The 15,835-nt window shown below is 36.4% G+C and overlaps 3 protein-coding genes across 4 annotated transcripts; 1 reads left to right on the plus strand and 2 right to left on the minus strand.

Annotated features, from left to right (window-relative positions):
- The first annotated feature begins 437 nt into the window (after positions 1–437).
- Positions 438–2,590, plus strand: LOC105175330 (uncharacterized). The gene is made up of 6 exons (XM_011097748.3): positions 438–827; positions 943–1,041; positions 1,540–1,581; positions 1,698–1,827; positions 2,201–2,302; positions 2,388–2,590. Exons 1-6 carry the CDS (start codon positions 606–608, stop codon positions 2,483–2,485), a joined length of 693 nt encoding a protein of 230 aa, XP_011096050.1. The 5' UTR covers positions 438–605; the 3' UTR covers positions 2,486–2,590.
- Positions 2,591–2,786: 196 nt separating this feature from the next.
- On the minus strand, positions 2,787–5,807 carry LOC105175339 (putative methylesterase 12, chloroplastic). The gene is made up of 5 exons (XM_011097760.3): positions 5,165–5,807; positions 4,273–4,512; positions 4,012–4,155; positions 3,526–3,660; positions 2,787–3,182 (listed from the first exon to the last, which is right to left on the minus strand). The coding sequence occupies exons 1-5, from the start codon at positions 5,429–5,431 to the stop codon at positions 2,910–2,912; spliced, it is 1,059 nt and encodes a 352-aa protein (XP_011096062.1). The 5' UTR covers positions 5,432–5,807; the 3' UTR covers positions 2,787–2,909.
- Positions 5,808–6,912: 1,105 nt separating this feature from the next.
- Positions 6,913–14,883, minus strand: MLH1 (MUTL-homolog 1). Of its 2 annotated transcripts, none has more exons than XM_011097771.3 (16): positions 14,547–14,883; positions 13,533–13,705; positions 12,882–12,954; positions 12,497–12,631; positions 12,206–12,416; positions 11,715–11,863; positions 11,511–11,609; positions 11,270–11,339; positions 11,011–11,146; positions 10,848–10,942; positions 10,662–10,770; positions 9,891–10,056; positions 9,555–9,716; positions 8,517–8,685; positions 7,650–7,807; positions 6,913–7,240 (listed from the first exon to the last, which is right to left on the minus strand). In XM_011097771.3, exons 1-16 carry the CDS (start codon positions 14,811–14,813, stop codon positions 7,196–7,198), a joined length of 2,217 nt encoding a protein of 738 aa, XP_011096073.1. In that variant the 5' UTR covers positions 14,814–14,883; the 3' UTR covers positions 6,913–7,195. The 2 variants fall into 2 exon arrangements, with proteins under 2 accessions (XP_011096073.1, XP_088733684.1); XM_088877558.1 differs by having other exon boundaries at positions 14,501–14,712.
- Between the last annotated feature and the right edge of the window lie 952 nt (positions 14,884–15,835).

Here is a 15,835-nt window from a genome sequence, read left to right on the forward strand (position 1 = left end):
TCCAAATTAAAATTTTGGGCATCATTCCACCATTCATTTTTGGCACTGAACGTGCTCAAATCAATGACTTTTTCTTCTTAACAACGCTATATTCCATTTTGTTTTTAAATTTTTATCTGTAAAAATAAAATATATAAATTATTATTTTTTATTTATATAACAAATATTTAATAAAACAAAAAATTAAAACTTTTACTCAAGAGTGACCCGCTATCTTGCTTTCTCTTTGCCTCTCTCTGAGCAAGGTATGGTTCTCTATACCTTATTTAATCTATGTTATTTTCTGCTTCTCTCTAGACTTGAATATTTTTTATTTATATAACAAATATTTAATAAAACAAAAAATTAATATAATAGTATCATAAATTAGCATTTGAGAGTAAAGAGTAGCTTGCCGAGCTACATAAAAAGTATGTTTTGTTTTTATATTACACAGAGAGAGAGAGAGAGAGTGACGGCAATAAAATGTTTATAAAGACGCAACGAAAATGTTTATAAAGACGCAAAAAATTCATCTCCACAACTACAAGCAGAAGCATAAGCAGCGCCAGCGGAGGTCGCAATACAGATAGAAGCCTGAACGGACCACTTTGCTTTCACAGAAAATGGGCAGTGAAGGAAGAGAGAGGAAACTCAGGTTGTTATGCCTTCATGGTTTCCGAACCAGCGCCGATATCATCAAGAAACAACTCACCGGGAAATGGCATCAATCCGTTCTGCATAAATTGGATCTTGTCTTTGTCGATGCTCCTTTTCCATCTCAGGGAAAATCTGATGTTGAGGGAATTTTTGATCCTCCCTATTACGAATGGTTCCAGTTCAACAAGGTTTGCTCTCTAATTGTTTTGTGCTGTTGTTTGTATTTTTCCTGATTTTTTAGCTGCTTTTGGTTTCTGTATGGCTATTTATGATGGGTTTTGGTATTGTTCTCGATGCACTCAGGAATTCACTGAATATCTGAATTTTGACGAGTGTCTTGATTATATACAAGATTGCATGATAAAGCACGGTCCTTTTGATGGGCTTCTTGGTTTCTCACAGGTATATCTTTTTGCATCACGAGCTTCTATGTCTTTGATTTCAGAATTAGTGAACTATGTGATTTCTCACTTCAATTGGCTAAACCCATTGATAGTTTGTGAGATTTGGTTGTGTTCAAACACATGAAAGTTCATCTGCTAGAATGTTAATTCTGATGTCATATTATTACGCATGCAACTCTTATTTACATGACTTGGTAATCCAAGAATTTTATATGCTTGTTCTTTGACAGGTAGTAAAAGTAAGTTGCATTTAACACCATTTGTGTTCACTAATTTTCTTCCGTCAGGTAGTGACATTTAGGTGCATGTAACATCATACTGAATTCAGTTTGTTCTTTAGTTGAATTTGGTACGTGTACATCATATTGAATTCAAGTTGTTCTTTCATAGTAAGTAGGTGCATTCTTTACATCATTCCCACACAATATGTCCTATCACAGGGTAGTAATTCAGGGTATAACATCATCTGATTTGGGTTTGGTATTGTATAACTCAGGGAGCAATTTTAGCAGCTGGATTGGCCGGATTACAAGCAAAGGTAAGAGGTTCTCCCTTTTACTGTTGGGATACGGTCTCGTTTATCTTGTCTCTGAACGATTAAGGAAAAGGAGAATATTTTTATATGCGTTTGACGTATATGGTTTGGTGTTGCAGGGTTTGGCTCTTACAAAGGTGCCCAAGATAAAGGTTGTGGTGATAATTGGGGGAGCAAAATTCAGAAATCCATCTGTTGCAGAGAACGCATATTCTTCACCAATTCAGTGTCCATCAGTTCACTTCTTAGGTAATTCCAATGCAAACTTTTATATTTCCTAGTTAAAATTTGACTCTGGTTGGCTGATTTTCCAATGTTGTGTGTGAAAACTGGCCATTTTAGGATCTATAAGACAGAGGCCGCTAGCCGATCCTCCCCCTGCATTAGGACCATTGCAGTATTCCTGTTTGCTGACCTTAGATATGGATTTTTTCCAATGTTATAAAGCCTAAGTCCTCCTATACATATAGGCAATGTAGGTTTCACCTAACCAAGTTGAGGAGGTACTCAGTATGGGTATATAACAAAGTGTAAGAGAGAATCTTAGAAAGGGTTTTATTACAAGAAAGATTTACTGCTTTTGTCACTAAACCTTGTGCGGCTTACTTGCCTTGCAAAACAGGGGACGAAGATTTCTTGAAGCCATATGGCACCGAACTCCTGGAGTCATTTATAGACCCCCTCGTTATTCGTCATCCTAAAGGACACACGATACCGCGATTTGGTAATGATCTAACTTAATTTCACTTTTGAAATTATTGTTCACATTAAGATAGTTTAGTGAAATTGATTTACTTATTATTGTCCAGATGAGAAAGGCTTGGATAGCATGCTAAGCTTTCTTGAAAGGATCCAAAAGGATGTCAAAGAGGAGAAACAAGAAATTGGTTTGAACAACACCCCTTAGTGATAATGTCCTTCGGAATTTTTAGTCTCAAAGACAATAACTAAGGTTGTATACCTAATCATTCAGTATTCAGATTCTTGTGGCAGTTAAGGTTTTGATTGCAAACTGTTTTCATTTTTTATTTTGAACATAATCTTCAACTAAAATTCTTGGACATAAGAAATATGAAAAAGCAAGGCATAACCCATCAACAAAATAACATGCTAAAGAATACAGAGAGGCTTTAGAAATGCTTGAGGAAAACCTGAAAAAAGTCACAAACTTGTGTCTGATCCAACATGATCAAAGATATGCAAGAAAATGAAAAGAATTTAACTTGCAAAACTTATATAATGAAACTGGATCATTCTCCGTATGTATTGTACAGATTGGCCTTACGTATTGTACACCCTATCCGCTGAAATATTTATAGAAGTCGTAGTTCCTAAGGAATTTGTGCTATTTCAAGCAAAATTTTATGTAATGACTGAGGCTTTGAGAAGAAAGGGCAATGGTCGCTGCCTTTGATCTTGAAGACTCCTTCAGGTGGGTTCTCCCTCACAAGCTTTTCTTGGATATCTGGTGAGAGTGCATAATCATCCAGTGTCTGAATGTAGAATCGTCGCCCAGTTCCATACTTTTCTGATGTTAAAGACAGTTTGTCCATCATGGGACCGAGAGGGATGGGTCTCATAGAAACCATTGCTAAAGCAACATCCTGTAACAAGAAGATAACAAGGATCTTCTGTCATTGTCGAAGTGGCAAAATCCCATACCTTAAGCAAAATATGCCACTGAATCCCAAGGAGTATCTATGTAATTACCCCTTATTTCTATTGTTCTAAATTTTCAGACATTACGCCTAAATCATGCCTGTACTTGTCTCAAGAAACAAGATGCCATTTTACACCTACTAAAAATGAAATAAATGAAAAGAATGGTGAGGTTTTGGTCTAATGATTGCTATACCAAACATAAAACTGTTCACAAGTTTTAGAAATCACTAAAACTGTTTATTTGGAAAAGCTCAGAGAACAATAGCTTTTTGGATTTATAGGTACCTTAGAAGGAGATTGATTGAAATATAGCCCACTGAGATGCTGCTTCTCAAACATGAATCCTGTCGGAGGTTTGTCTTTACCATTTCCGTAAACTAGAGACTTTGATTCAGGTGAAAAAAGTTCCGCAGAGCCAAGCTGCAAGAAACAAATCATTCTTAGGCAAGAAAAGTAGAAGATGCCCATGACAGAAAATTACTTATGAATTTGACAGGAAGATGCCCTCCGCAAATGCTAAGCATTTCTTTGGTTTTCCACATATGGGTTGTCAGGTTGAATCAATAGCATGAAGAACAATCATAGACCCTTCAATCTTAGACGACTTATTTCCTATTTTTAGTGGTTAATAGACAGAGATCAAAACAACCATTTTCTATGAAGGAAAAAGATATTTTGCCAATAATTTTTACATAAGAAGTCTACAGATCTAAGATCAAAGCTGCTTCTTCAAGAAAAGAAATTCTGAGGGCAATTCAACTTTAGACAGACCTCTTCAGCAAACACATCAAATGGTCTCTGCCCATCAGATATCATTGTAGCACAGAGGTAAACAGCTTTGGAGATCTTATGAGGGAGATGCTCTAAGGCGTACGAAATGCAAGCACCTCCACTACTATGACCAACCAGTATTACCTGCAAAGACGCAAACTGTTAAAACACTAATTGGTCCAAAAATAACTGCCTAGAGAGTGCAACTAGAAACTGTATTGTGGATGTAAACATTGATGCTAATGTTAAAAGTATTCTTACCTTGTCATCCTCGGGTAATTTCTCTAGAAAATCGATCAATGGTTTTGAGTACTCAGCCAGTGTTGTGACACTGTTTGTGTCCGTTATATCAATGCCAGATCCCATGAGGTCTAACGCGACTGGTTGTAATCCTGTTTCCTCGAGTAGAGCAATATTTTTGTACCAACACCAAGCTCCAAATCCTTCACCATGAACCAAAACAAATTTCTTTGTTTTGATATTCTCCAGAAACTCTGGCAACTAGGAAGGATATAATTTATATGACAATGAAAACGCTGAATGATTATTATACATCTGATCAAAGAAATGAAATAGATCATAATTCAAGTGTAGATGAAACAGAGTTCGATCTGTGAAAGATGCTAATCTTAGTTCAGGTCTGCCAACGAAGTATGAGACACTGTCATGCGTATACGGATAGTTTTCTGCTAATCTTCTTTGACTTCAGAAACCAATTCTATATCAAACTATCATCTGCATCAAGAAACATTTAACTACTAAAAAATCACAAAAGGACTCCTCAAGGCCTATAAAGAAGCCCCTTCACTTTACTAAACAAAAAGTCCAATAGAACTTTATCCCCTACCTTTTAGCAGCATTATGAAACTTCACCACACTTTGTATCAACTGATAGCCCTAGCTAAGAAAAGTAAAGAAGAAATATCACACACCACCCTCTCCCCAGCAGTCAACCAACAATAAATAAATACGCCAAACAAGAGATACCACCAAGAACCACAACTTTTCCCCTTTAGATCCTAATCATTACTCCTTGAGCACAAGTAAAAGCACAAAATTAAAAAACAAAGACTACTCATCTCCATAACCTCACAGCAGTAAAAGGCTAAGAACGAAGTCAGTGTAAACAACAAAAAAAGAAGCAAAAAATCACCTGTTTATTGTTAGTATTAGAGAAAGGGTCAGATAAATTGGTGGTGCGGCGGCGAGAGGAGGTGGATCCAATGCGCCGAGACATGGAACCGTTATCAAATCTTTGAGAGAGCTGATGCTGCTGAATTGCCATAGCAAGTGCTTGTCTGTGCAGCAATTCTTCCTCCATTAAAGTCCGCCTCCTGGACATTGAACCCCGCTTACTTCTTGATCCAATCCCACAATTCTTGCTGTCCTTTTTAGTCATACAAATGAATTTATTGCCCATTTTCCCCTAAAAATGATTGGATTTTTAACAAAACACGGATTTTATTATCTCGTAAACTCACCAAAGAACTCTGGGTTAGGAGTTAGAAAGTAATGGCATCTGAGAGAGAGAGAGAGAGAGAGAGAATAGTAGGTGGTGGTGAAGGGTGGTCGTTGTAGTATATAATTTAATTGTTGCAATAATAGCAGACAAAAAAAGGAGAAGAAAAAGGAAGAAATTATGTGGGAGCAAACAAACAACAGAATACAAAACCAGCTCAACTGCATATGTAAGCAACAAATTTAATGCACTCTTTTTCAGCCTTTTGCGCTTACTCTCCCTCTCTGTCTCAGTGAAAACTGAAAACAGATAGTTATGGCTCTCTCTTTTTACCTCTGTTTCTTTCTACAGTGCTTTTACTATGTTTATGGTTTTTTGAAGTTGGGCATCCGCATCAGAGCGTTGAAAGGCACATCACATGTGATCTTAGGTGTGAAACATTGATGAAAGCGAATGGACCATAATTTTTAACTTTCTAGTTATTGTTGGCTATTAGTCAAATGAGGCCTAATTATTTGGTGGCCCAAGTCAAGAAATTAGGCTACTAAAACTCCATATTCACACATCAATTCTACGACATTTATTTAATGATTTGGGTCCAACATAAACCATCGTCTCTAACACCAAACTATGATATGTCAGCTATCGAACATATTATGCAGGACATTAAACATGCAGGGTTGCTGGTGCTTTTCATACCAATTATTCATTTCACCTTACGAGCAATTTGCTCAGGCTCTAGCGACGTTCGCTGCATTTTCTTTTCTTTTTTCTCTAGCAAGGGACAAGTAACATCCATCGCTGTGTTTATTGTTCAAATTATCTTGTCTGACAGTTAAGATTTGCAATAACATTCTATTTTTCCATTCAAAATGGGGTCGGCTTCTGATCATGAATGTGGGATCTGACTTTCAATTCTCAAGATTCAGGTCATCAGATTTGACTTGAATTTGGTTGGTTTCTGCATCTCAGTGACTGACTGACTGCTTCCACTACAAGTGCAGATCCTCCATTCCAATTGTTTTCACTTACAACTTTAGTATGTGGTTTAACCCCCATACATTAACACCCCTTTTATCCCCTCACATCTGTGATATATGATATCCCCAACTAAATATTAACCGCTAAGAAAAAATTCTCAAATAGGACAAACTCGCATGTGTGTGTCTCCCATTTGCAGGGCAAACATCCACCATTATTTCATCCCTAAGTTGTACAAGATTCAAGATGACAGGTGCATGCATTATGTGATTCTGATTCTCACAATATCAGAGTCAAAAATTTCTAAATCTTTAAAGTAATATTAACCACTAATATATATGCCATAACAACTACAGATTCTTTCCAAATCAAAATACAAAGAATATGAAATTGTCGGATGAAATGAAAGGAAACTTCCTATCGGGCCACACTCAACATAATAAATATATAAAAGAACAAGGGGAGTCTAATGCCCGAATCCAGGGCAATGAAGCATTACTCGTATAGCGTATAGTTTTACATGATGAGAGACTCTACAAATCTACACAAAATTTACTCTTAATATTGCAAAAAACACGCCATACAGCATGCATTTAACATTAAAAAGAGAATGATCAAAATGTTGCAAATGTCGCATATCTACAAAAGATAACACACAATGTGGTGCTGAAACAGATAGCACAAGCTTCTCAAAATATGTCGTGTCGCAACTTCATTCTTACAGTGAGAAGACTGCTGCTACAGTTAGCATCTCTCAAAGATTTTATAGAGTTTCTCCAACGATGCAACCTGGAAAATGAACCATAAAATGTTGAAAATGAAGTGTGGGATATGTGGCATTAGTTGTGCAAATGGACTGATCTTGGTGCACATCACTGACAGAAACAGTGTACTTAAATTTCAACATAATTCATTAATGTCGAAAATCTAATAAAGAACAAACATAATAAGCCTAATAGAGAACAAAAGAATGTACTTCAATACAAATTAAACATAATAAAGAAACAAGGATGATCTTTTTCTGCAGTTCTCAGAATCAATTGAAAATATGGAGGATAACTGAACAATGTTCCATGGTATGAGGCGAAGTCTGGAAACCAGATATTATAAGGAGAAATGGAGGGCCAGGAGATTCTCTCACACACAGGTAAGCTAGAAATTAAAGATAAAGGATCAACTTTATCTCGAGTCCTAATACCTTGACAAATGTTCCATTTGCAGCCATTGAAGTTGGAGGCTTGAGGAAAAGTCGCATGGAGGGGAACAACACATGCTGTATTGACCATTCACGCTGAGCCCAAGCATTTTCAGCCTCCAAAAGTAGCTCATGCTCAACTTCATCCTTGTTTACATCGTCTGGCCAAAAAAAGCATATTTGTTTGTGCAGAATGAAATCAATAACATTAACAGGCAAAAATGAGAAAATCCTCTGCTATAAACACGAGAACAGACAAAAAGATAAACACATACGTTCCTGCACATTGGCAAGTCCATCGTATGATTAGTTAGCAGTTATCATGTTTCTCAAAAGAAATACTATAATCTCATAAATAGATAACTTTCCACATAATAAGTTCGGTTGAAACTTGTTGTTAAGAGCAATATTTTCTGGTTTCACTTAAAGGCAAATAATATGAGAAGAAAGTTCTTCTAAAATCCAACAAGAAGTGCCATTTTATAGTCCTAAGTTGTGGATGCCTTTTCAGATGGTTGCCATCAGCTGCAAAAAATATTAGTTAAATGGGGAGAAAGTATAGACAGATAAATATATATACATATAGTACAATGGAACATCTAGAAAGAGCATGACGTCGGAAAACCTATTTTCATATTACAAATTGATACGTGATGTATGTGGAGTTTAGAACACTAACTCTTGCCTCTAGGTAATCATACCAAAATGCTTATTTATAGGTTTTCCTGTCATATTACATGCCCTGATACAAAAAACAAACTTTAGTTCTTGTTTTCTTTTCTCTTTATTTTTAGACCCACATATCATATACAATTCAACCAAGCAATAATCATAAACATGTTGCATGAGTAATTGGCATAACAATCTTACCAGCACTTTTTGAGGCATCTCCTTCTTCAGGAGTACGAGAAGGCACTCTCTGATAAAATTGCATGCCATCGCCAGATGGATTAGGCAACAGCGGTGGATGTAAAGCATAAAAATTCCCGATGGCAGCAGCAATAGTTTGAAAACAAATTTTCTCATCATCCCAATTAACCTGCAAAAACAAGAAATATGAGCAAATATTGACGCTGCATTAAGTCCCAACAAAACGATATAGTGAATTTGTATACTGCCTCTATCTATATCACTAACTAAATCTCGAGTAATATTATGAGAAACAGTATGCAATGTGCAAATTGAGGTTCTCACCACTTAACAATCTACACATATTGATTAATATCAGACAAGAGAAGAACTCATGAAAGATGAGCCTCAACCACCATAGGTTATTCACGAATTGGAAGGACATTCCAGATCAATAGGAGGCCTAACAATTATGCTGTTAAGATCAGACTGTTAAATGAAAGGTTAAATCTGCGACTTGGTTCCAGATAAGGCACTGTTGCCAATTCTTGTCATGCTTGCTTCTTCAAATCGGGTGTAAAGTCTTGAAAGAAGTTTGAAAAGAGAAAAAGAAGTGCACTTGTTTGTGTGAAGCTTAATAGCTTCATAATGAAATCGAAAGGCTAATGAACCCCCCTTCTAGTGAAGCCAAAAATGGAATAGTTGTCAGCACCCAGGATTTAAATTTGCCTCAGGGGAACCATTTATGGAAAACAGCACTTGCCTAGGCTAATAAACGCTACACATAGGCTGCATAGCCAACTTGCCTTCTACTTATAAGTTATAACTCCACACACCTAGTTGATATATGTGTTCTCTGACAGAATGTCAAAAGAGAAAGCAATAAGTGAAACTACAGTCAGGGCATGGCATAACTCTTAAGCTATAATAAGATAACTAACATCAAGGAATGTTTGTTTCCCTTTAGACACACTAAAATCAACATACTCAGTAATCAGGTGAAGATATAATTTTAATATAAGCAAGACCAGTAAATGGAATGATTTATATGGAACTTACATCATTGCCCAAGCAGAGAACAAACTCTGGAACGCGATCCATATCGGGTGTGTATTGGTCGAGTACGATGGGTAGCCTGGACAAATTACCATTTGGATCGATATGAATTCCAAAGTACTCCTCCAGCATCTCTGCTTTCTGCTTGATCATTTCTGTATTCATCTAGCAAGCATGAAACGTAAAGTCACCTACTCACCATGCATTAAATTATCCCAAAATCTTCTTGGGAAGGGCAAAATCAGAGATGAGCATGAATACGATGATCATCAAATCAAAAAACCGTTTGAATGATCTTTATATTTCCTAGAATTAGTAGTTAGTATTGAGACAAGTTACTTCTGCAATCTTTTCTTTCAGGTCATTGTTTTCATCGCCTTCTGTATTCAATTCCTCCTCTTTCAAAGCCAGCATTATTAATTCTGGCAATGGAGCTGGATCACTCAATTGAATTGCACTAAAATGCGCAAACCGCCGTAAGACTTGCTGGTACATCAGCTCTTTGCTGTCAAGGCATCAAAAGAAGAATGGAAATTTAATCAGATGACTCAGACGGCAAAGAGGAGTATCATAACTACAGTGATGTGGATCAGAAAGCATAACATAGACATATTTTACATGTATTCTCCGACTACAGCCCGATATTACATTTTAGATAACAAATCATGAATGTTTTTATTGATGTTGAAACTCCGTACCAAATGAGCTTTTCTGATGTCAAAGTTGGGCTGGAGAAGAAACAAAGCAGAAAAGGTGAGAAAAACTCATACTTTAGTTGGAGGGCAGGGGCTTGAAAAAAATCCTCAACGTGCAAAGGCGTCTTTCCGAAACAAAATAGGTAAATATTGCTTATCATAACCTACAATTACTAGAGATATTTGATTGAATTCCTGCATTCTTTTGCCAGCATCTCATAGGAAAAGCAGAGGCTGCTTAAAATGAACATTTGAACCCGTATGTACATTCTTCTGTTGGCATAAAGAGAAAATCGTACTAAGTTATGAAAGTTAAGTCAGGTAGACTGGAAATTATTTCAAGAGTCTATTAAGAAAAGAAAATATTTCTTAAAGTGCCCCTATAAAAAATATGGAGAGGAAAGGAGTAAATAACCTCAAATTGACCACATTAGCAAGGTAAAGGTGGGTGTTGTGCTGCAGCAGGGCAAAAACATCATCTGCCATCCCAATATATGAGCAGTTCCTAACAATGTCCAGCAACTCTATAACAACACAAGTTAGTGAAAGCAATTCACAAGTTTGGTTGAAAAAGTTTCCTAATTAAAGGACATGACTTCACCAGAGTGACAGCTAGAATCAATCTCTCTGATAAGTTCCTGAATGCTAGTAAGGTCTGCAGTTTCCCTTGGGTTCCGCCTTTGTCTGATTGCAGACCTGCAGTTAACAAGAAGTAACATGTCTTAGTCATAGAACCACAGGCCTAAGGAGCAGAATGACTCTACCTTATGGACGCCAGGCGAGAACTTCCTTGTAGTTGACTAGATGGCTTAACTTGCAAGTATCCATGCAACCTTCCTGCAGGATCCTGTGAATCTGTCCGTACCATTTTCTGCACTGGAACTTTTTGCGATTTTGATCCTACAAATTCACAGCTAAAGATTAATAATTCAAAAGCAAAGTCCAATAAGAAACAAATAGAAGAAATAATCTCACACATTCCGGTGGCCTACAATGGCAAACAAGAAAAAAGGTTAAGCATACCAGAGGATGAGGAATGACTGGAGGATCCTTTGCTCATAGAAATAGAAACAGATGGAGAAGGATCCACCCTCTGCCTCCAAAGAAGGAACAAGAGAGAGCAAATAAGAGAAGAGTATGTACCATTTAGGAATAGCTGTAAGAAGATTATAGACATAAAGCAAAAACCTATAGAGCCAACCGAGTTAGATATTCAAGATATAGTACCGACTGTGGGGACCATATAGTACTCCCAAAAAAGTACCTGTTCCTGAAATGTCCGAGACTCATTGGAGTTCCTCAATTTTGACTCTATGGCAGATTGAATCTTCTCAACTATAACTTCTTGATTCAGGAGGCTCACCTGTGCATACAGCAGCATCAATGTAATAATAACTTAACATGAAGTGTGTCGTTTGGAACTCATCACTCACATCAACTCCTCATTTATTTTTAACTTGATATGCACCTCTCTCTTTGTCGGGTGTACATTTACATCAATGTGCTCCGGTGGCAATTTGATTGACATGTAGATGAAAGGTTTTGATGCTTTCGGCAAAGTTGCAGCATAAACAATTTCAATTGCCCTCTTTAGAGCACCGCACTCCACCAGCCTGTCTGAAAAAAAGGAACGAAAAAGATGATATAACAAAAAACTCACCATTTGACCGATCGGCAACTTCATGGTAAGAATTAAGATATTTCAGAACAGAAGTCCTTCAACTTGCCAGTATGCATGGAAGGAAAGTATACAGGTCCTTATTGCAGGAGGAAGTTATTGGCAAAAACAATATACTGGCAAGGTTGCTAACAATCTGTAAAAATGTTTCAACAACTAAGCTAACTTGCAGATCTACCAGCAACACAAAAGACACTAACAAGACATGAGGATCATTTATATAGAATAAAATGTAGAGGACCATGTTAACTATCACTAAGAATCAGGGAGGAAAGACTTACCATTAATGAAAAGGACCATTGTTATCTTCTTTGCAATGTAATTTGAATTTGAGATAAAGCCATCCATTTCAAAAATCGAACTTGAAGGATCATCTTCTGAAACTTCTATCTCCATAAGATTTTGTGCAACTGATACCCCATACACAGATCTTATTGTGTCAAGCCTTGAGGTGGTAGCAACTGAGTGAACATCTGCTCTAGCAGCTCCATGCTAAGACAAAGACATATCCAAAAATACATAATCTTGTCCAGAATGGATAAAATGGAAGTGAACCTTGTTGATAGACAAACCTTTCTGCAAGAGAAGTTCACACTTATGTGATGGATGGCAAACCGACAAATTAAATCGACTATTTTGGGATAGTCATCCGCAGAATTCTGAAGTGTTTTCCTCCGAGCGCTCATGTTATAAAATAAATTCTCGATCTGCAATGATGCACATCATGCAAAATCAATGGGATTATCAAAAGGACAATAAGTTAAAACATGCAAACAAACACGATGAAGATGTCCCCTGATATAAAAGTAAAATCATGACAACTAGTTCATAGCATACTTCGTTTTAGCATCAAGTTTTTTTTTGTTTGATTTATCTTTTTCCTTTTTATCATTTTGATTTTCTGCAAACGAACTCAGAAAATTAAAAATCATGGTCCCAAAAAGTTAAGATGCATACCATGATTTGAGTGCCTTTAACAGCTGCACAAGCTTTTGGTTCATGCTCCATTACACCATCTTTATAAGTCGCCCTAACAATAAGCATGCACAAGAATAAGTTCACATTTATGCACACAGATATGGTAAATCACATCATTTAGGAGGTTATGCTTGTAATGTAAAGAAAGAATAAACTCTCAAACATACAAGAGTCAAAGAAAACAGAAGTCAAACAAACCAAATATTGCCAAAAGGATTTTGGGAAGAACTTGCCTTAAGAGCATGAGAATATATATCAACAATCTATACAGTGATTTAATATAAATTTGTCCAAACCTCAAAAACAATGTGAAGTTATGACTAGAATAAGAATTATGGTAAATGAAAACACAAGGAAACCTAAAGCAATGGAAGAAAAAGAGTTCAAATGAGTTGAAATGAAAGATACATGTTCTGCTTCATAAAGCATGATTTGCTATAACGGAATCACTTAAACAAACAATTCCAAAGATTCAGATGGCAAAAGTAGCCGAACTGATGAGGCAGCCCTTAGCCAAATGGATGCAATAATATGTTCACGTAAATAGACTGCGTGAACATAAAGATCCCAGCTACTCTGGGTTTAGCTTGATTGCACTTATTCAAGAAGAAGAGGGTACAGCATCATTACCTGTATCCATGCAACTGACCCTTGGTAATTGTGGTGACTGTCACATGACCAACATAGGTCATACTTGCCAAAGCCTCACCCCTAAACCCCATTGATTTGATAGACAGTAAGTCCTCAAATTTACTCAGTTTAGAGGTTGTATGCCTTTCGCATAATATTGACAGATCTTCATACTGTACAGAAATTGGAAAAGACAATTAAATAAAATTCAATAAACATAATACTCGCAGGAGAAATCAAAGCTGAAGCTGTAAAGCGTTCACATAGATTCTCGCAGGTCAAAACAGACTAAGCTCCGATAGGATGTTTATGTTATAATCATGTTCTTTCTATGGTTGTTGCTCACATTTTAACATCCTGACTATATAGAATATACATATATGATGCTATGTGATGTTAATGTAGATCAACGGAGATGACGCCATCAGAACATCATGGAACTACATCTAATAGAAAAATATAACAGAAAAAGCAATTGAGTTGACTTTCTTTACTTTGCACTTGGCTGGTTTGATGTGTCTACTTATCATCTTGATAGATAATGCATATACACCCAATAATAGCATAAGATCTTTGTGTGAGAGAGATAAGACTTAAAAGATGTTCCTAAAGTACAGCAAAACATGAAATCATTAAGTTCTGATACTTGTCCGTGTTTGAAAGTTGCATGCTTTTTTACATATACCACTGAATATTCATCAAGTTAACCCTAATAATATTTACATCGCTATCCCAACTTGCAAAGAACAAAACACAAGCATGTCCACTGTTTCTTTATGCACGCAGACATACATAACAGTAATCGACAGTCTCATTGTACGTCCACTTTTAACTCTAAAAAGTCCTATACAACGATGTACATGCAAAATATCATGCATTTTCATAAATACACCGTACTAACTTAAATCTCTAGCAGCAGTAACTATAACTATAAATTATAAAAAACACCTAGAGAACCACGTACGCACACTTGCACAAGCGTCAGTGGGTATAAGAGTAAGAAAAGGTGAATACTCGAATTCCGTGGCCATCATCCGAAACTTGGATGAGTTTGAGGCCGCCGTCCTTAACTAAGACGGATATGGAGCTGGAATCAGCGTCGATGCTATTCTCGAGGAGCTCTTTTACGGCAGAGACCGGCCGTTGGATTACCTCACCGGCAGCGATTCTGTTCACCACCGCCTCATCCAGACGGTGGATTCTAGGTGGTTCCCTGTGAATTGGATTGGGAACTAATTCTTCCACATCCATTTGATCAGGGTTCTCAATATCGAAATCCATTGCAGAGGGTCAAGAACTGGAAGCGTTTGAAATTAGGGGTATTTCCCCAGGATTAGGAGAGCAACAACTAAAATTGGCGCCAATAGACTTAAATGGGCATTGATTTGGGTCTCAGCTTGGGCTTAATGAGATCCAGTAACTACACCAAGCCCAAAAATAAATGGGTCTGATTTCGACCAGAAAGAATCAAAGTAATGTTTTACACGAATAAGGTATTTTTTTACATTATGCTAAAAATAATTTTAGATGGATTTTTGAGTTCATTATTATTTTTATTATTATTTTTTATAACACTAACTCAAGATTTAAACACGAAACTTCCCATAGAGAAATCTTGTTGGAACTCCTCCTGGGGACAGGTGCATTTGAGTATCATATGCAGTACTCTTCAGTTCTTTAAATTCAATGAAAAGGAAGTAATTTAAAATTGTAAAGATTTAAATCTAATTTTAGAGAGCAAGAAAACAGAAAATCGTTGCACATAGCACAAGTATCAACGTAAATCAGCATCACAAGAAAAGAATAAAGACAATAAAGTATACAGAAAACGAATCCACAGTTTTCCTCTTACAACATCTGCACAAACAATTTTCAGTCCTATTTTCTCTAAGGTCAAATGTTTATTAGGGTAAATTGCATAACACTCCTGTATTTAGTGAAATAACTAGAAATTCCGGTATTAATTTTATAAGCAATTAAGTACATTTTAAATAACACAGGAGATATTTTACCTATTTTTTCAATACATAAGAATTTTTAACTAAATTTTGAAGACACAATGGGATTGTATGCCATTTGTCCTATTTATTACTGCTCCCTAAGGTTTAAGGTCCATAAACAGTCCAGATAAAAGAAAAAGGCCTTTCCTACATTTTAACAATTTGCAGGAGTGTTCTGTCAACTCACTAACTAGTAACTCCATCAGGTTCAGACTTGAAATTCATGAAGTCTAGCACAATATGCCAAAAAAGCTACTAACTCGACATTTTTAATCAAATTTAACCCAAAAAATTGGCCATCTG

Source organism: Sesamum indicum, linkage group LG2, assembly GCF_026168435.1.
Source record: "Sesamum indicum cultivar Baizhima isolate 11 linkage group LG2, ASM2616843v1, whole genome shotgun sequence".
NCBI classification, from domain to species: Eukaryota; Viridiplantae; Streptophyta; class Magnoliopsida; order Lamiales; family Pedaliaceae; genus Sesamum; species Sesamum indicum.